Below are 21,920 nucleotides of genomic sequence, written 5' to 3'. Positions count from 1 at the left end.
CTTCCATTCTAATGATGCAATACAGGTGCTGGGACCATCTGTCTTTTGCAGCAGTGACCCACACAACTAGTCAGTAATAATGAAAATACTACATATGGCACAGACAAGAGGCAACTCTACTAATACTTTTGGTTTTTATATTAAATAAATAGAAGTAATTTTGAATTTGTGAGTGAATTGAAAAAATGAATTGTTACAAGGGGATCACAACTCTAAGCAGATTGTGGAAAACTATGAAGCTTAGTTTGTTAAAGGTTTGTTCATTATTGTAATTGTTTCCTAATCAAAATCTTCAGTGTCTTCTATTGTTAGTTGTTTATCCCCATTTTTTATCACCCCGCCCTGCCCTCCAGTTCCAAGTGAGAAAGGGGATGACAATGTACAAGCCAGCTCTCACTGCTCTGTGCTTCATTGACAATTCCACTAAATTTCAGCATAAATAAAAGTGATTTTAGTTATTTTCCCCCATTAAGAGGTGACACGTGCATGTAGCAATAGCAAGTATGCATTTTGGCAAGGAGAAGGTGGGTGTTCTATAAGTCCGAAAGGCATTCCTTTATCTTGCCTCACGTGTGCATTTCACAAACACCGCGAGGGGCTGTGATTACAGGACCACTATTTAGACAGGTGAGGATTTGGCTAGAGAGGAGCATGGCCGGAGGGGTCGAGGTCGGACTCATACCTGTATCAACACCGACACTGTCTCCCTTGACTTATGGCAATCGCTTAGCCCATAAAACGTGTCAATTAGCTACAATTCTCTGAGGCAGGGAGGGCCAAAGGAGTTCCATATCTCTAGTGCAGGAGTAAAAAGTGCCTGGCACATGGAGATTCCCTCCTGAGTCCCATGCCATGACAGGTATCACTAATACATCCTACTCTCTCCTAAAAGCTCAGATGTGGCTTTAGAGTCTTTCTCAGCACTGCAGCACTGAAGGCAGTGACTGCTCCCACCAATGATGTGACTGGCGTGAGGGATGCGATTTATCTGCCCTGTACCTGCCAGGTAACATTCTCATTTCCTGGTTTTAGAATCATGAGCTGCTGCGAGTCCATACGTTACAATTTTTAAAAGGGCAGATCCTGAAGGGGTCAGAGAAATTACAGAACGGATACAAAGAAAAAGGGAGACATCATCCAGCATAATGGTTTCCAAACCGGCGTGCCCAGCGGCATCTCTTCAGGGGGTTGTTATATGCAGATTCTCGTGCTTCCCATTGGAGATTCTGATTCAGTAGGTGCGGGACCCAGAAATTTGTAATTTGGAAAAGTTGCCCAGGTGACTCTGACAATCATCCAGGTTGTAGGAACCACTGATCCAGTCCAACTCTGTCCTGGAGCCCAAACGGGGAAATGCTGCAGTTTCCTCTCACCTTTAAGTTTTTTGGCTGTTGCCGAAGTTCCATGACATGCTTTCTGTGCAGTTCCCTTTCCCGCCTCTTATTGTACTCCAGCTGGTTTTCCAGTTCAGTCTGGTGCTGTAGCCGGATCAGATCCATGCGTAGCTTCTGTAACGTGTGCAGCTGCCTGTACTCTAGCTCTCGGGTGGACTCGTCGTGCCGGATTAGCATGGCATGCTCCATCTCCTTCTGGGTCCTCTTTTTATTTAGTTCCTGCATTCAAGAGCAAAAGATAAATGGAGAGAGGTGAATGGAGATGAACTGGAAGGGATGCAAGTAAGTGAGGGATGGCAAGGAAGGCACTAGCCTCTTAATTAAACCCACTAGTGTTTGGCGGCACGACCTAATGAGATTAGATTAACAATCCCTGGAGATTTAGGTTCTGGATGTGGGTCCACCATTTACAAATTGGGCAACTTCGCAGCCATCACAACTACACTATTTGTAAATGGGATTAATTCTATTTGAGCCCTTTTTACCTCACAGACCTGCTGAAACCCTTAATTAGGTAATGTTTATGCACAGGTCTAAATAAATGTTTCTTCAGCTAAACCAGTGGTTCTCAACCGTGGCTGCTCATTAAAATCATGGGAGGAAGCTTTTAAAACATAAGAAGCCTTAATCCCACAACCTGAAATTCTGATAATTGTTTGGGGTGGGGTTATGACATCAAAATTTTTAAGAGTTCTGCAAGTGATTCTAATATGCAGACAATCACTGAATTAAACTGATAATGTCTACAATGTTCTTATGGGAAAGTACCCTTTTTTTGCATATATCAGAAGTATGCCAATTACCTATTTTTTTTTAAATCTCATGCATGCTGGGGAAAAGCAGAAATCTCTCCCCTTTCATCTTTTCCATTATAGTCTGTTTGATCATTTCTAGTTCTAATCATTTTGTTCTTTCCAGTTCTACTCATGTCTTTCTTTTTTGTTGAAGGGGGCAAGAAAGGAAACTAGAGAAACAGTGGGGAGGGAGAAGTTGAGTGAAATTTTTTCATTCACCAGTTCAAGAATATTTCTGGAATGGCACTATGTCACAGATTTACACCTTGTGCTCTTGGTACATAAAAATGTTTACTAGGCTGCGATTCTGTGTCCTCAACGTGCTGACACTCTAATAGGAAGCTGTAATAGATACGCACTGAAGTGTAAGCTCAGCGTCCAGCTGACTGAATCAATCTGTTTTTCCTCTGGGAAAACTGGATTTGGAGTTCAGAGACAGTTAATCTTTACGTGTGGCTAGAATTGAGGGGCATTTAAAACTACATACGTGGTAGCCACCTGCTGCTATGAGTGCTGAGGATTAGAGAAAGCTGGGCTCCAGAGCGAGAAGAATGAAAAAGAGAGAAGAAAGAAGGCTAGGGAATATATGCCCAAGCTCCTGACTGCTTCTAAGCTGTCCTGTGGGTCCAGCTGTATTATTGCTATTGGGTTTTATGAAACACTCCTATATTTATGTAGTAACTTTGCTGCTTTGGGCTTAAGCTACATCAAATAAATTTCAACAACATGCAAAGAAAGAAGCTTAATTAATACAGGGAAATGAGTTTTTTATTCCCTTCCCCGCCCCCGCCCCCCCCAACTCCAAGTCAAGCCATTGTTCTCAGTCTAGTTGTGAAGGATGCAGCTCAACTGGCCCATGTTTTTTATGTATAAATTTTAAAAAGAGAGAGAGCAAGGTTGGAAGTGATTAGTGTTATAAAAGAAGTAAAGATTTAATGTTTTAAGATTTCTGAAAAGGGTGACGACTAGTTTAAAAGGCCAAAGAAAGGGGAAAGCTTTGGAGCTGGACTTTAAATTAGAACAACAGGGTGCCTCTCTTCTCTAATGGCATCCACCATAGAAGAAGATTTTGTTTTCATAGAATGATCAATAACATTTATATTTTGGTGTGGATGACAATATCCTGCAAACCTGGGACTTCTGTCTATTGGAAGACAAGTCCTTTATACAGCACGGCATCTATTACTGGAGCAAAGTCGCTAATCATTCATTCATTTATTCAACGAGTATTTATTGAGTACTCACTCTGTCCCAGGCACTGTTGGGAGCCAGTAGGGACAGCAGTGAACAAGTTACAACCTCCTTATGGAGTTTATTTTCTAGTGGGGAAGTATCAGGCGTGCAACTTACATTTGTTTTAAGGAATAAAAGATACTATCCCAGGGCATCTCCCCCCATCTCCTCTTGCATTTTTCTTTTCCTTGTTTTATTTTTCTTCTTTACCTGGGCCATCAAATGTCTTCTTTTAAAAATGACTTAACTCGCCCCTAGGTGGCACTAGCGGACAGTGAGCCCTTTCTAGAGACTAAAGCTGTTCTAGTCCAGTGACCAAGAGAAAGCCAAGGAAAGACCTTGCAGTGGGTAAATATCCTGTTCCTAGGTCACTAAATCATTTTAAACCTTTGAGTACCAGGATTCCCAATATTGGGCATTTCCACATTTTACCAATCGGAGAAGTCCAAACTGAGTCTGAGCTGCCCAGAGCCCTGAAACTTGGGGAAAAAAAGAGGACACAAAGCAAACAAAACAACACTTTCAGAAGAAATCAAATGCTTCACTTTATGTTTAATGGAATGCTTCAGGATGTTGTCCACAGAATACCTGCACTGGAATTACCTGGGTTACAAGCCATCGGTCTTCAGAACAAACCACCCAGCTAATTCTGATATATACTTAAGTTTGAGAATCAATGGAAAAGTATTCAGGGTGTGCGTCAGTTTCAGCAATTCCACTGACTCATTATGTATGGTTTTGGGCATGTCTCTTCATCTGTTTTAATTTCCACAGGTGTAAAGTGAGGATAACTTTTCCACCATGAACTATCATTCTTGTGAAGATGAAAGACCGGAAGAAAACACTTCAGAATAGATAAACACATCATTGTTATTTTTCTGTATTCAGAAATGAGTATCTTAAAACTAGTTTTTATAAACTATTAGAAAGGTGAGAGAAACATGATACTGAAATGGCTTTTCTATTACAATTGCAAGTTGTTCCCTTTCCCTTAAATTCATATATCTGAATTGCTTGGATGTAAATTAGTAAACTGCCCATAATATTTTAAACCATGGAGGGGGGGACATTATTCAGCTTATTATGAGCCCACTGTTGTGCCTACATAATAATGTATAATGTGCTTTCAAGTTTTAAAAATGATTTCATATATTTTAACCCTAATTGCAACCCTCTGAGGTGGTAAGATTGTAAGGATTTATCCCTTTTATATATGACAGTAAGAAATTTGGGGATTAAGAGACTAATGTAAGATCATACTGCTGCTATAAAGCAGAACTGAGACTAAAACTTGGGTCTTTTGATTTTCGACCTTTTCCATTAAAAGATTTCCCAATGAAGGCTTATATTTCCCTGTTTTATGCCTTTTCAGTCTGTGATACAATACTCTGAAGAATTCCTCTGCTCTATCTGGACAATGCGATGGTCGCGTCATCTGTACAAATGATACAATGTACAGTAGAGCCTCATCATGTACACCTGTAGCTTATACAAATTCAACAAAACGAGTTGAGCAAAAGTACAAAACGAATGCAATGGTATAGGTGGTTCTGCCTGCCAGTGCACTCAGCGTACATGTGCCCCGAAGGCATGTGAGATCCGACGTATGCAGCTCCCTCTGCCTCCCTCATATCACATACTGTGAGCATCTTGCCACGCTGAGTGTGAGCTGAGTACAGAAACACAGGTACTGACTGTTCATAGACCATGATGGCCCCCGCGCTCATCACCAAACTTGGTGTGAACCTACCTCCTGCATAAGATGTGGATCCAGGGCGTGTCCCCCTAATAAGCCCATCCCAACGGTGACCCAACCATTCTATTTAAGTTTCAAAGGAAGTGCTGTTGACTTCGTTAGAAGCAGCTGATCTCACTCAAGTCAAAATTTTTTGTGCTCATGCCCACTGAGGTTGAGTAAGAACTAGAATTCAAACTTTTCAATAGAGATGTTGTTAGCCTAAGACATTTAATGCCTTTGTAGTTTCAGTTCTTACTTTTAAAAATCTGCTTAGAGAACAGTGAGCATCTGTGCAGTGATGATTGTTGAAGAGGCTCAACCTAGTCTGTGGTGATCTTTTAAAATGTTTTCATTAATTAAAAGGATTGCTAACACTCAGTTTTGGCAAAGATGTAGGAAAACAGGTACTCTTTGTTGGTGAGTATATAAACCCTTTTAGAAGGCAATTTGGCAATATCTATTAAAAATTTAGATGTATACACTCTGACCCAGAAATTTCATTTGTGAGAATATATCCTACAAAATACTTGTATATGTGTAAAGAGATCTATGTACAAAGATGTCCTCTGTAATATTGTTAGTGATATTGTAAAACTTCAACAAAATCTCCACTAAGAAGTACCTCGTTAAATATGTAATCTTATAGCCATACCGAAAAATAAAAAATAAAAATAATAACAACATTATTATTAATGGTTAAAACAAGGCAGAGCTATATGTCCTAGATAGTAAATGAAAAAGAAAAAGAGTTACAAAACAGTACAGTGGACATCTGGGGGGTTTTGTAGGTCCAGTATCCATTTCCCCTTCTTTTATGAACAGGCTCTTTTTTTTTGCTTAAGAAACTACTCCACCCTATCTGGAATCAGAGAGTAAGGGAGTAAGCACATTACCCAATCAAGTGCTGAATCTCCTAGGAATTTGAATCTTAAGCAGCGGTGAAACAAAAATTAAATGTGGTTGGAGGAGATAGGTTCAAATGCTGGTGCCTTGAGGAATAGCCATTATTAGCTCTTGCTGTCTAGGTCATGGAAGTTGCTTTTCCAGCTTGATTCTTCATCTTTTCCAGAATGATTCTTCAGCTCTGTCATCTACCCCGTATCCTTCCAATAAATTCCTTTCCATGCTAAGTCAGCCAGAGTTTGTTTCTATTGCTTGCAAATCAAACAAACCCACTGATACTAATGTAATCTTTTTCTAAAGTAAAAGTTATGTACAATATATAAACTGTATGTAGGTATACAAATGTACAGAAAAAAAATGTCTGGAAATTATGTGCCAAATTAATGACTGTCTCAGGGTAGAGATTGGATGGGATGGGAATATCAAGAACTTTCCCTATTCAGCTTTGTATTTTTCTATATTTGTCTCCTTTCAATGTTCTTTGATTACTTTTGTAAACAGAAAGAAAAACTTTGAACATTTTCATGAAGAAGGTTCTGGAATAAGACTAAACAAAAGAAAATCTAGACTCATAAAAAAAATACCCTCATGGGGCTATTCTTTACTCAGTTGGTTAGAACCTGATACTAACGAAGTCACAAATACAGTTTCTATCATTTTGGGGGGTTATTGTCTTCTATATCTCAGACTTCTAATTGTCCCCTTAATCTCAGACTTCTTTGAAATATGTGCGATTAGAATAATAATAATAATTGCCAGATGAAAACAGTCCTAAATATGTTATTTGCAATTGACTATTGGACTTTTTTGACTTCTAATAAATGCAACATGTCTAGAATGAATCAATCAGTTTCTTACTAGCACCCCCCTCTAAGCTTCTATTTCCGTCCAAATGCATTTCCCCAAGTCTTAAACCCTAGAAATAGCTTTGATCCTACCTTCATCTTTTCTCTCATATCCCACTGTATGCAAGTCTTGTTTATTTTATAGTTCAATCTGTTTCAAACTCACCTCTCTTTTGACAGCTACCGCCACCATCTAAACTACAAGCAAAGAGATAGGTGGTGGGAAATGTCTGCACCCCATTTCCCACCACCTATCTCTTTGCTTGTAGTTTCTTCCACCTAATCCATTGTTTCTCAACCTTTGTTTTTTTCATTATTGTCCCCAGGGGGAGCTCTTTTAGACTCTGCCCCACCCCCAACCATCCCCACTCCTGAAATGTTAATACCACAGATATACTGTATATCTATTAATGTACAGTGTCCCTTCAGAGGGCCACAAGCCACTGCAATAGCTAAGGCCCCAACCCCACAGGAACCTACTCCTCTGGGGGCAACATCACCCCCAAAGAGAATGCGTGCTCTAATCAATCTGCGTGTTGCCACCAAACTGGGCTGATCTCTCCAAAGTATAATTCGAGCCACATCACTCATTGCCTGGCTCAAAAATGTTCAGCATTTTCTCCCTCTTCCAATAAGATGAGATAACGGAAAAAGAGCCTGAGCCTGGCGCATAATTATACGTGGTCAATAAATTTGAGTTTTCTCCACCCTTTTTTCTTCCTATTTGAATACTGCTCTCCAAACATTAAAGCAACTCACATTCCCATTAAATGTACCTGAAGTGCTCGTTTCCTTCGCACAGGTGAGCACTGGGTTTTTATTAAACTTTGGTAGTTTTACAAATGTGCTAGCTCGTTTGTGAGGGTCTCTCTTTCTCTGATTATTCCAGGTCACGATGATTTCCTATTGAACTTTGTATCCGTAACTGATTCACATACGCTTTCCCTCATCTCACAGAATAACATCGTATTTATCCAATTTCCCAAATTAGCAACTTTGACGTCACTTTTGACTCCTCCCTCTTCTGGAATCCTCACGTCATTTAGTCCGAATTATTTTCAGTTCTGTCACAAATGTCACTCAGATCTAATTTCCAAAAGCACATATGAATCTTACAGCATTGGGCTAAAGAAGATGCACGCTATTTGAAAAAAAAAAAGAAAGATCTAACCTCTCCTGATCCCCATGGCCTCTTCCAGGTGGAACTAGAGAAGGCGTCCTAGCTGACCTCACTGTATTTTGCTTCTCACCACTCTAGCCTCCCCTCAGACTGATGCACTCATTCTTCAAAATACAGAAAACTTATCATCAGTCACTTCCCTGCTTAAAACCCTCTCGTGGCTGCCTTGAGGCTAAAGTCGAACCACCGTGGCTTAACAAACAAGGCCTTCCATGTTCTGCCTCCAGCTACTCTTGTTCTGACACTCCATCCACTCCACACCCCGGGCACTCACGTCTCATCAATCACTGCATCCTCCAAGTCCTTTCATGACTATATGTCCATGATACTTATTTATGTGTCTATTAATGTACCTAACATGTTATATTGTAATTAGTCTGTTACGCGTCTGTTTCTCCTCTTAGAGTTGGAACTACTTGAAGGCAAGTAGTATAGCTTCTCAGAAGTCCTGGCGTTGCGAACCCAGAGCCTGGCACAAAGGAGGCACTCGGTAAGTGCTGGATGACTGACTGAATGAACTTAATTTGAGAGCATCATGCTGTTATTTAAGTGTTTCATGTAGAGTCTCAGAAACACAAGTCTATGACAACAGCTGAGAGCAAAAATTCTCTATTCTGTTTCTTTTGATTCTCCACTGCACGATATGGCTTCTCATAGGTGTTCAATACAATTCCATTACATTTATTTGGGAAAAGTCGATTTCTTGTTCTGTAAATGGGCTTTCTCTCCTCTGTGGTAAATTCACTCCCTGACTTTTTGTATACCTACTTTGTCTCAGGCAGTGCGCTACAGACTATAAAGGCTAAGGGTATAGGAATGGACAGAACTGTCAGGATCCTCACCAAGTTCAATGTCTCATAAGTTAGTGACAATAGTTAGGAACATAATCCATACCTCCCGAATGTTCTGTTGCTCCACCTCGTGCCGCTTGATCATTATTTTCCGCTTGAAGAAGCGACAGTTTTTGTCGTAGTACAGTCTCTGCTGAGTGAGAAGGTGGGCTTCCTCTTCGGCCTGTGTGTGCTGCAAATTCTCTTTATGCTTGGATATCCGCTCTTGCTTTTCTTTCTTGGGTGTGCTATGGTCCTCATTCATCTCCTTCACACAAAAAGGAAAAAAACAAAACACAACCATGCCGGTCTCGTCAGCCAAAGGAACTATAATCGTTTATTGCAACGGTAGATTAAAACATTTGGAAAGCAAATGAAAATATTTGGGGTTGCACACACTCCTCAACAATTCTTTTCTTTTTTTTAATTGATTAATTGAATATTAAGCGAGAGGGAGACTTATTAGTTTCCATGTGGCTTCTTTCTCTGGCTTCTTGCTCTCAGAAATGATTCGTTCACTCATTTATCCCATACACATTTACTGAGTTCCTATCATGTGACAGGCATTGTGCAAGACACGGATACAACAGTGAACAAAAGAACAGGATATTTCCCATCATGGGGGTTTACAGTCTAGAATAAAGAATTAATCAAAGAATCGCAGAACTGAACTGAAAATTACTGTGATAACTGCTGTGAAGGTGAGAACTTGGATGTTTAATAGAAAATATTGGACTTTGGTAACAACTAAGCTGAAATTTGAAAAATTGTAGGCATTAACCAGTCAAAAAGGAGGGGGGAAGAATACTCTGGGGAGAGGAAAGGGCCTGTGCAAAACCCTTAGGATGGGTAAAATAGGACATGGAATGGTCAAGGGGCTGAAACCAGAGTGTGGTGCAGTGTCACATGAGATGAGGCCGGACAGACAGACAGGACCCTCTGTGGCCTTCTAGGCCAAGTTCAGGACACTGATCTTTAGGCAAAATGGATTTTATATGGGGGGGGAGGCGGTTAAAACAAGATGCATTTCAAAAAGATGACTCTGGCTTCCATGGGAAGAACAGAATGAAGAAGGCAAGAGTTTGTCCATGGAGACAACTAGGCTAGTGCAAAGGTTCAGGTGAGAGAAGGCAGTAGCTTAGACGAAGGAGGTGGTGAAAAGGTTTCAAAGGTAGGAAGTAACTCTGCAAATGTTACTCATTTGAATTTCAGGAAAAAAGATTCTTCAATTGGGATTGGAGGATAAACAAATCACCTAGATTTTCAAAAGGACAAAACTCATAATTATTCTAGCCCATATGGGTAAAGGGAAGACAGCAGTGCATCAGAACAGTTAAGAAGATGTTAGCCTACAGGGAAAGTAAGGTGACCCCTGTTAGAGAAAGGACAGGATACTCTTCTTCATACTGTTGCCACGGACAAGCTTGACCTATCATGTTTGGCTAACTAATCATGCGGTTGAAATCTCCGTTAATCGCTAACGCCTACTTTATTTAATGTTTTGTGATGCAGCCATCACACACCATTTAGATTATTTTTGCACTTAGTCAAGAAGTCCTTGTAAATCAAATTTCAACTTTCTTGTTCCAGTGAAGCCTTAAGTGAAATATTGGAATCTACAAGAGCAAGAGCTGCTTCCAGCCTGGTGTAAGCTGGGATCGCACCAGGAAGGCTGGGTGACTCATTTCTTGATGCTATGACTTCACTACTAGGTTTGACATTAACCACTACATTGCACACCCACGTTCAAATAGGATCACACAAATTCACTCCAAAATGAAGACTAAATCATTTCTGGGCCATCCAGCATTCAGTATTACCCACACCCCTGTTGTTTATCAACAGTGGGGATGATGGAGACTGTTCTGTCATCCCAAGGACAACACCTTCAGGGATACCAGTATCTAAATATACAGGCCACTTGAAACCGTCTGAACTAAGCTTTACTTCAGTAATAAAGGGTAATATTAGCTCTGCACGGAAAGACTTACTGAGGCTATCTCAAATTGGGTTTAGGCTTGTTTTCCTCATGAGCATATTGAAAGGTTAGGCCTGTGGTCTCTTGGACTCATAAATCTGAGTATGGTGAACCCAAAATGGCCTTACGCCTGAAGGCTGAGTGGGGACTCTTGGATGCTGTTCTGCGGTAGAATTTTCTAAAGGTGGAGTTCGTGCAATCTCCAGTATCTTAGCTCAAAATGGCGGCTGCAGTCATAAAGTATGGCCTCCAGAGCATGAGTAAGCACATGGAGTGAGAAATAAGAATGTATCTGCAGCTGAGAAAATTTCAGAATTTCTTATGGTAAGCACAAAGGTATCTCTGTGATCTAGCAACACCTTTCTATTGCGATATAACAATTAGGCTCAAGCAATAACTAAGAGAAAATGGAGAGAATGTGAACCTTCTTGGTTGGGCCATTGCTCTATACAGCCTGGTTTTCTAGATCTTATAGTGTTAGAGATTCTTCCCCTTCAGGCAGTGTGGATCAAATACAAATGTCTGCTAGGCCCAGCAATGACCGGTGGCTCTTCCAGGCAGGGCAAAAGATCCCACGGCCCACCCCAAACCACTTGCTTTCACTTCCTAATGAAAAAAAGAATTGGAGAGGAATCTTGCTAAGTCTCATATTATTAACTTAGAATATGGACTCAAATGAATGATTTTATATACTAGAACAATGCTCCATATTAAATTTTATTAAACCTTAATAAACTAGTAGTCTTATGGGAAGGAAATGCTATGGAAATGTAGGCAATTCACGTGGAAGGACTGGTAAAAGGAGAACTGAAGAAATCTGAGCTTTCAGATCAAATTGCAGTTCTGCAGGAGGACTTTCCAAGGCCACTAGTGGTCTTCAACCAAACATTCAAAAATCGATCATTCATTTATCAAATATTCGCATGTACCAGATACAAGGAATACACTCATGGGCAAAAAAAAAAAAAGAAATAATAATGGTTTCTGCTTATGTCACTTACTTGGTAGTAGGGAAAGTAGCTCAAAGAATCCTTAGAGGATGTAAAATTGAAAACTAGTGTTATGAAACCAGAGGCTCCTACTTTGGTTGAGGCAGTCAGGAAAGGCTTCCCTGGGGAAGTGACATTTAAGATAAAGTACTTATAAACAATCCTAAGTCTTACAAGGAGGAGGAGAAGGAATTAACAGCAGAATTGTGGCAGGGGAGGGGTTGGGGGAAGGGTGGGGAGAGCGTCCTGGAGGAAGAATCCCTATGAGCAAAGACCCTGGAGAAGGGCAGAGCTTGATAAATTTGAGGAACCAAAAGGTGACCATTGTGGCAGGAGCAGCAAAGAGTTGGGGGTGACGGGTGGGGGGTAAGCAGGTGAGCGGAACAGTGGTATGAGGTGAGGCTGGTAGCAGACCATGTAGAGACTTCTACTCTGTTTCCCCGAAAATAAGACCTAACCAGACAATCAACTCTCATGCATCTTTTGGAGCAAAATTAATATAAGACCCGGTCTTATATTATGTAAGACCCGGTCTTATATTAATTTTTGCTCTAAAAGATGCATGAGAGTTGACTGTCTGGCTAGGTCTTATTTTGGGGGAAATATGGTGGTATCTATCTTAAAAGCCACGGGAAGTCAATAAATGTTAAAAACATGAGGTGATAATATCAGACTTATAGTTTGAAAAGATCGCTCTGACTGAAGTGGGGAATAAACCAGAAATAGGCTAGAATGGTTTAGAATGTGACCAAATGGCTCCTGAGTGGTACCTGGACCAGCAGCATCAGCATCACCTGGGATCTTGTTAGAAAAGCGTATTTCAAACTCCACCCCAGACCCATTGAATCAGAAAAGCTAGGGCTGGGTTAGCAATCTGTTTCACTAAGCATTTCAGGTGATTGTAATGTAAAGTTTGAGAGTCAATGGGTTACACTATGAATAGATTACTATGTAAGATGAATCAGTTTCAAGTTCCAACCATTCTAATGGCAACTTGGTGGCTACAAATATTGGTGCTCTTACCTCTTTTATCTTTTCCTTACAAATCTTATACTGCTTCTTCTGACTTTCTAAGAAAGTTGTCAAATCTTTCTTCTGCTGGGCCAAGATCTGTTGTTGAAACTTCTTCTCATCTGCTGCAGCTACCTTTGCCTTGTAAAATAACAAATATGATCTTGGATGAATTGTGCGTCACACAGAATTCAGCTATTTATATTCTCCATTGCATTAGAAAAATACATACATGCTGAATAATGTAATTTTTTGAACAAGTAATTAATTAAAAACAAAATAAGGAAATGCTTGCTCTGATTTTCCTGTATCTTAAACAAACAAATTAACAAACTTACTATTGAAAAACATATTCCCAATTGTAGGAAAAATATGAAGATAAACCATAAACATGTTTTATTGAACACACACACACACAAATACATGGGATGAAAGGTAAACTGAGGATTATAATAAAGTATTTTTTATCATATTATTAGCAGCCCAAGGATTATATTATAAAAACGGATAAACATAATTGGTCAGTTTTGTTCCAAGAATCTAACTCTAATCCATTAATTATTCCAACTATCAGATTTCCTAGAGGGGTCATCTCTAGTATAATAGGCAAAGCTAATGACGGTTGATTTCTTAGTACCTGCTACAATCCACAACAGTCAGACACCAAGACATTTTGGGGGCTCCTAAGTGGATAGAACACAGACCAAATAAAAGATAACCTAATAAATATTGGCTCCTGAAAGTGACCCAATCTAAGTTTCAGGGAACCATTAGATGAAGCCCATATGTAAGATGAGGTGCTTAGGGGATAGAGAGGGAATTACGCTTCATGGGTCTTTTTATATATCTTTTCACCTTTAGCTTCCATTGTCAACAATTCTGCTCATTATGAACAATTCTCTCCACATATTTACCATGTCAAATCCCCAAGAAAGAATCTGACTGGTTTATTTAATCAACGTCATCCCTGTTTGGGCAGAGGTTTTCATGCCACACTGCCTCATAGATTGATGGCTGTTGGGGGAATGCTTCTTCTACAACTGAGGTTTTTTTCCATGTGGAGAGAGAGCTTAATTACTGAAACACCCCTGGCACCCTGGCACTAGTCACTCCATCCCCAGGGTGCACATGTTCACCCTGGCTTTTTCATGCTATGAAAGTCTTATCGGGCGAGGGGGTGGCAGGAAAGGCGACTGGTTTAGCACTACTAGTGCCTGGGTAGGTGGGTCTGTTTAATTTTGTTCAGTATTATTAGGCCCATTTTCCTTCAGACATAAATCACTTCTCCCATCTAACATTTATCAGTAATAAAGGTGATATTTTGACTCTGTATCTTACCCTCTTATCTGTTTTTAAATTAGTTTAGAACCTGGGTGGGGAAGAGAGATGTTCCCTAGAAGACTCAAGGAATAGCCAGATGAATTCCTTGCAGCCATGGGTCAGGAGGCCATCCCTAGGTCAATGAGCTGCAGGCAGGGATTATCACCACTAACAGGGACTGTGTGTGGAGCAGTTTTCCTTTGAGGAGGACTGTGGGTGTGGCAGGTACAGGAACAGACCTGAACTGTGCACGTTTCCACAGGACAGAGGCATCTTGTTTCTTTTTATTTTACCCAGACCCCCACCAAGGGACCGATGCTCAGACTACATCTGAATGGACAAGAATGTGATATATACCTTTAGTTACTATTTTAACTTTTAACGACAATTTTAAGTAGCCCCATAGCCCCCACCCCCATCAAAGCAACACTATTCCTTTATCGCCCCCAATCACAGCCCTCCTGCGCCCTGCTAACAGGAGACCACTGATGGGCCCGGCCTGGCGTGGCTGTGGCACGAAGGCAGGTGTGCACGTACTGACCTCCTTTTCTATGATAGCCACTTGCTTCTTGGCCAGCTTCTCCAGCTCGATGGACGAGTTGTTGGCATGTGTCTCCACCTCCTTCTGGAGCTTGAGGCGGTGCTCGTCCATCTCAGCCTTCAGCTTGTTCTCCAGGGCGATCAGCTGCTTCTGGTGCTGGCGCCGCATCCGCTTATAACCTGACATCTGTTCCCGCAACTCGTTCTCCTGCTCATGCTCATGGATCTGCCGTGTAACCTGATTGGGATTGGGGAACAGAACTCAGGTAACCAGGTTCACGGAAGACAAACTTTCTGGTAAAGTGGGAGAACCCTCTGGCTCCATTTTATTTGTCATTGTCACCATCACTTCACCTACTATGAGATCTGACAATTAACTTCGCAAACTTGTTGCAACAATGTTGCTAACTTTTTTTGATATCAGAGGGATTATTCAGTATGAATGTGTACCAACTGGACAAACAGTGAACCAAGGTTACTATTTGGAAGTGCTGGAAAGGCTGCATGAAAAAGTTAGACGACCTGAACTTTTCACCAACAATTCACGGCTCTTGCATCACGACAATGCACCAGCTCACATGGCACTGTCTGTGAGGGAGTTTGCAGCCAGTAAACAAATAACTGTATTGAAACACCCTCCCTACTCACCTGATATGGCCCCCAGTGACTTCTTTCTTTACCCGAAGGTAAAGGAAATATTGAAAGGAAGACATTTTGATGACATTCAGGACATTGAGGGTAATATGACTACAGCTCTGATGGCCATTCCAGAAAAAGAGTTCCAGAATTGCTTTGAAGGGTGGACTAAGTGCTGGTGTCGGTGCATAGCTTCCCAAGGGGAGTACTTCGAAGGTGACCATAGTGACATTCAGCTATGAGGTATGTAGCACTTTTTCTAGGATGAGTTCGCGAACTTAACTGTCTAATCTCGTATTTCCTGAACACTCACCTGTACCAGGCACTGTGCTGGGTGCTCTTTATATACTTTATCTCTAACCCTAAAAAATCCTATCTCATTCAGTCATTCATTTATTCATTCATGAAGCAGGCGTTACCATTCCTATTTTATAGATGTAGAAATTGAGACTCGAGGGAATTAATTTATTAATTCAGCCAAAATGTATTTACATATTTTTGATATATCATTGTATATATGCTCAAGGTCACGTAGCTAATAAGGGGTGGAGACAGGATTCAGACCCATTTCTGTCTGATTCCAGAGCCATGCTATTCCCACTATACCAGGGTTTCTCAACCTTGGCTCTATGACAATGAACCGGATCATTCTCTGTTTTGAAGGGCTGTGCTGTGCATTGTAGGATATTTGGCACCATCCCTGACCTACCCACTAGATGCCAGTAGCACCTCCCAAGTCAAAACAATAAAAAATGTCTCCAGACATTGCCAAATGTCCCCTGGGGGGCACAATCCCTCTGAGAACCACTGTGCTATATCATATTGCTTGTTTGTGTGTTAAGGATCGTTTTCTGTCACAGGAATTTTGAGTATCCTTTCAAAATAGTTTGAACAAGATTTATTTCCTATTCTTAATATGAATCGAGAGAAAGAAATTTCTCCTTTTAAATCATCTGTCTTTTCCTCCCCTCCTCTGCCAAAGAGATGTTAACAAATTATAATACATTTATTTCCTCTCCTAAAGAGGAGAAAGCATTTCTATGATTTTTGGACAGCCACTTTTCTTAGTCATTTTTCTTTAACCCATTCTCAAGTGAGTAACCAACAACCTGAAGACAGCAAATGTAAATTATGCTATCTCGTTTCTACCTTTTCTGATTTTTCAGTGCTTCCTTCAATTTATCACCCCTCTTTATTTTCCTGTCAGGTTCTCTGGTCACTTCCTTTTCATCCTTCCTATCTTAGGAAAAAAAAAATTTAACTACAAAATTATAACTTTGGTTTTGTTTTAAATAATTTAGTCACTCCTATAAGCCACTTCTCCTCAATCTAAACCTCAAACAAGTTTTACTCGAAATCTTCATGCTGCTATTCATTCTCTCTACTATTTTCAGTTCATGGGTCAAAGTGCATTTTGTACAAAGAACTGTTTGTTTCTCTACTCTTTTTAGAAGGTGTCCCTGAATATTAGATTGAGTCCTTACTATCAAGAGAGTGCTGTTCTGTAACTGGATAGTATTATCAAAGTACACCATTAAACATTAGCCGAACTTTGAAACCTTTCCAGCTGAAACTAACGCTGGGTTTCATATTCATTTCTCTTTTCTAAAGGACAATCCTCCTTAAAGTATGAGGAATAAGAGCGGACAATATTTCAAGACCAAAAAAGGGATATCGCCACCAAAGAGGCACCTAACATTCTAAAGAAAATAATCTATTTTGCCATCACAATAAATATATTTTAATGGACTTATTTCACGATAAAAAGAAGGAAAGAAAGAAGTAGCTTGAAGTATATGTGTATATTTCACTTCTTCATGCTTGTGCCTTCCTGAAGTTCAACTGTAGGGAAAAAAACCATTCCAATCAACAGAAAGGATACCATTTATTCCTTTCTGAACTCACATGTTTTTCAGAGAAATATGGGAGTGAAGTAGCTGTTCGAGTGTGATGTTTGTGGTATGTTTTATCGATGTACTTATTTTTTCTTATTTTACCATTCCTTCTTTAATCAGATTTCCAAAGCTGAAGCATGGAATACTCTAAAGCTATCATGATATGTTTAAAACTTGCCAGCAGAATGTTTGACTGATTTGTGGTCAATAAAATAAAGTACGGCTATGTCCCTAAACCAGGCAGCCTAAGGATAAAACAGAACCGAGTTGTGCTGGGAACATTTTCTATCCTAATTGGTGAGTGAGTCCCTGTGAAAAGGGTGATCCTGCTGCATCCAGATCATACAAGAATGTGGCAAAAACAAATGACAAAGCTCAACATGCTATCATTGTAACAAATCAATTCCAGGAAAGACACTTTGCTTTTAAATGCTTCCCATAATTTGGATAATCACCTTCTTAAATTCCTAATATCAACTTCCATTTATACAGCTAAACGTTCTAAGTCTGAAAGTAATTGTCTTTTTAGATATATATTGTGATAGTGAGTTTTTAAATTCCATGCTCAAGCTAGATAGATGAATTTAAATAAAAGTATAACCAGATGTTTCATTTGGAAGTTCAACATGAAACTTATAAAAAATATGTTACCTACAGTTATGTATGCCTATTTTAAGTTTAAACTTTGTGTCTTATGAATACACTATATGGTCAATAAAATTTAAAAAAATAGCTCATAATTTTATTATGTTTTATGGTTTACATTATACTTTCACATGTAATTTACCTCTTTAATTTTTATAAAGCCTGGGATTTGAACTAAGGTCCTATGGTTCTTGAATTGTCTGAGGAAATTCATATCACTAAGGCAGAAAAGAAACTTTCTGTTAAGAAGTAATGGAGGAGGGGTTCAACACCCAAACAGCCAAAGCTGCAGAGAATGGTAAGTCTAAGTTACACACTGAGTAAGTCCAAAAATCAGAGAAAGTTATAGAAATGTAGGGACTGTAGCTTTCACAATGGTAGTCTCAGAAATGTGATCAACTCAAAGTGAGCAGTTTTATCCTGCTACAACCAGAAGGTTGCTTGCAGACATATCTCATTCCATCCCTGACCATATAACTGACCTTGGGCAAATTACTGAACCTCATGAAGTCTCTCCGCTTTCTTCATATGTAGAAAGGAAGCACCGCTAGGATGAGATTGCTGATAAGATAACACTTGTGCCTCCCAAGGTGTCTGACACATAAGAAATGTTCAATAATGTTGGTTTCCTTCCTTTTCTGCCAGGCTCTGAGTAATATGTCTCTTTTTCCTTCCACTAAGCATTTCTGGTGATAGGGACATAGATCAGAAGAAGTGGATCTAAGAGAAAGGTCAAGTTTAACAACAAAACTGTACTTGTATCCAGGTTGTAGATTATCAGTATGTATAATTTCTGAATTTGAATTATTAACTATTTCATATACCTGGAATAATATATGTATATAAAAATAAAGAACCATAAAGGAAGACTGAGCTTTTTTCAGGAAGTTTTTGTAGACATTCCATTCTACTGGATTTAATTCCAGCAAAATTTGGCCCTAAAACACATCACTTCACCCAAAGTGTACTATTTGCCTATCAAGAACAGAACACTGAGCTAGAAGACTAATAAGCAACTTACTGAATATAAAAGAGAAGCAAGGTGGCTGATAATGTTACCCTCTTACAAGATCAAAGCCAACTTACAAGATTAATTATATGTAAGAATCAAAATAATGCTTATGATAAAACTGGCCCCCCTCAGCACTTAGAACAAGTGAAATTTATAGCAAGTTCTTAAAAAGAATACAGTGACTCACACTTTGGCATTAGAAATTTGACGTTCCACTCTTTAGAACACATAGGGAAAAACTGTTTTAAGTTTGTACTAAAAGTAATAACTGATAACAGGCAATTCTGCTTTATACAGAAAAACTGACATGAAGAGCTTTGAAATACGTACTTATAAATCCAAATTCTCATTTGGTACCAGAGCTGAAATAGACGTCATTCATTCATTTGTTCATTCATTCAACACACATTTATTGAGTTTGGTCATGTGGGTTGGGCATATAGATTGGCAACACAAGTGAAAAACAGTATCAGCAGTGCTCTTAGTGAGAATAAGAGGTCAACAAAAAGGAAAGAGGAGATATGCAATATTTTGATAAGCATCCTCTGATAACACCATCCAGGAAGAGAACACATTTTCAAGCATTTAGAAACAGAACAGTGGGGCTCCTGAGTGGCGAAACAGTAGCATTTACTGCTGAATCTCTAATATTTTTATGCCTGTCTATCAAACTCACTCAGGTACACAATTTCACAATTAGCTGAATAATTAACTTGCATTTTTTAAAAATCCAAATGAAGATTTCATTTTCTATAAGCTTTTCTACTGAATCTGTAAAATCAAAGTAAAAGAATCTATGTTTGCATAGATAGGACAATAATCATTTTCTCCTACATCCTTTCCTGGAGAGTTTTATGCCCCTCTCCCTAATGCATATTCTAATATACATTCACCTAGGTCGGAAGACCACTGTATTCCAGTGAGAATTCCTTCATAAGAGCCCAAAGTAAATTATCTAATAGATAGGGTCTTGGTCTTTATATCAACTACTATGGGCAAATTACTTAATCTCTTGAAGTCTCTCAATTTTCTTTATACGTGACCCCAGACATTATGAAAATTTGAGAAGAAATGACATCAGATGTAACATCAGCTGAAAACACTCTCGTGGGTCATTAATCTAACTAAAATATTAGTATCTCCATTCACCAACAATAAGACACATCTCAAAGGCCCAAGAAATCAGATGAGCAATTCTGAAAAACATATAAACAACTTTTTTCCAGGTGACAAATCAGCCCAATGTGAACTTTTCTTACAGAAAAAGAAAAAGAAAGGATAAAATTAAAAAGGTTCCATGAAATTCCCTTTTCCTAATTTTTCAAAATAAGGTCAGTAATCTTGCCCTTAAATGATTACAATTTTAAAAATATATAATTCTAAAGTTTCCTCAGGGCTTCCTCTGGTATCACGGTTCGTTCGCAGTCCATGCTTTTCCTTTGTTACAAATGCATGGTGGGGCGATGCATAATAACCTAAAAATATGAGTTTTAAGGTGCCACAACAATAAAAACACCTAGCAGTAAAAGCCTGTGGCCCATGGGCTTCATATACTTGTCAATAACCCCATTCAAAAGTATAATCTAGAAAGAAATGCTAAGGGGAAAAGCCACAGAACTAGGCCTACTCTTTTAGGCTGTGTAGAAGAGATAGGCTGATAAAGCAAAAATGAGAAACCGTTATATATACATTTTTTCAGTTTGCAAGTCTATTTAAAACATATACTCGTCACTTATTTATCTAGTAATTGAAAAACTATTTCTAAATTCCTCTTTTTCTTTTTGTTGTTCACTTTCGGATCACTCTGTGGCTTTGACGAGAAGATTATAGAGAAAGAGTAAAACCAAAATAAATAAATCAATATCGTGTTGCTACCAACTATGAGAAGTGAAGAGAGGTTTCACCATGGATTTGATTATTTGTTATACTGGACCTTCATTTTGCCATGATCTTGCTCTTACTTTTGTGTCATTTAAGTAATTTTACTCCTTTTTCATTTGAGTCGGGATCCATGAAAAACAATAAGATTCATGATATATTTTTAAAAATTAGATACTTCTTTTTGATATCCCAGTGTCCTGACTTAAATATTCCTATTGAAACTAGCCTTTAAAATAATATAATAGGTAGTAGAACTGTAATACTTGGTAATATACATTAAAACATCCATACCAAGAGTTAGACTGTCCAAAATGGGACGTGGAATCCTAAGACATCATACCACTTTTCCCTTCTATTATTTTTTTTTCTCCCTAAAACCACTAGATACAAATACTACGGATCTCTGATAACTTCCATCAACCCCACCATGATTCCCAAAGCATTTTGTTTGGAGAGGGTTTTCCAAAAAAAAAACCCAACTGATTTTGTGGCTACAGCAACAGCCTATCAGCTACTCTGTATTTAACTTACTAGAGAGTCAGGGGCCTTTTAGCAAATAAAGAGTCCATCAGAGAGACCGATCCCCGCTGGGCACTATAAACACTTAGGATTCAGAGGGGTTCCTGAGGACTTTGCCCAGAGCCCTGAGGGGGCCCAGTGGGGAAGCGGCTTTCATTATCCACAGAGAAGAAGATGGTGATGGGTGATGTGCACACAGAGGAGCTCTGGGTGAGTCCCCAAATATGAGCGTGAGATCACTCTGGCATGGCAGTAATATTATTATCTTACTGGGAGGAGGTTATGAATATATGATATGGGAATGAGGGTGTGGCAAGTGAGAAAAGAGGAGAACCTGTCCCAGAGGGAAAAACCCACTGGGTATAATGTCTGCTTCACAGGCAAAACCTGCTTATGGTGCTCTGATTCTCAGTTGGTTGTTCATCATTTCTCCTCTCGTTTCAACATGAACAGGTCTGGATAAAGGTTACAAGTCTCACAAGAGTCGGTGGTGAGTAGTAATATTCCATAAATACCATACTTCTTCTTTTGTCAGATATCATGGAATGAAGATAGTTATTATTTAATATTTCATGCT

The 21,920-nt window shown here is 39.3% G+C and overlaps 1 protein-coding gene across 2 annotated transcripts in view; it reads right to left on the bottom strand.

Moving 5' to 3' along the window:
• Positions 1–21,920, bottom strand: part of TAOK3 (TAO kinase 3) — a 149,864-nt gene that overhangs the window by 8,783 nt on the left and 119,161 nt on the right. For both annotated transcript variants that reach the window (XM_074320998.2, XM_088800982.1), the window contains 4 exons: positions 14,757–14,993; positions 12,908–13,036; positions 8,982–9,185; positions 1,374–1,613 (listed from right to left, as the gene is read on the bottom strand). In XM_074320998.2, the coding sequence (XP_074177099.1) occupies positions 1,374–1,613; positions 8,982–9,185; positions 12,908–13,036; positions 14,757–14,993 (810 nt within the window). The remainder of the gene's footprint in view (positions 1–1,373; positions 1,614–8,981; positions 9,186–12,907; positions 13,037–14,756; positions 14,994–21,920) is intronic.

The sequence above is a fragment of the Rhinolophus sinicus genome, chromosome 9 (genome assembly GCF_057876585.1).
Source record: "Rhinolophus sinicus isolate RSI-liver-muscle chromosome 9, RSI-T2T, whole genome shotgun sequence".
NCBI classification, from domain to species: Eukaryota; Metazoa; Chordata; class Mammalia; order Chiroptera; family Rhinolophidae; genus Rhinolophus; species Rhinolophus sinicus.
Note: the sequence above shows the minus strand (reverse complement) of the source record. Positions and strands in the feature narration are given on the sequence as shown.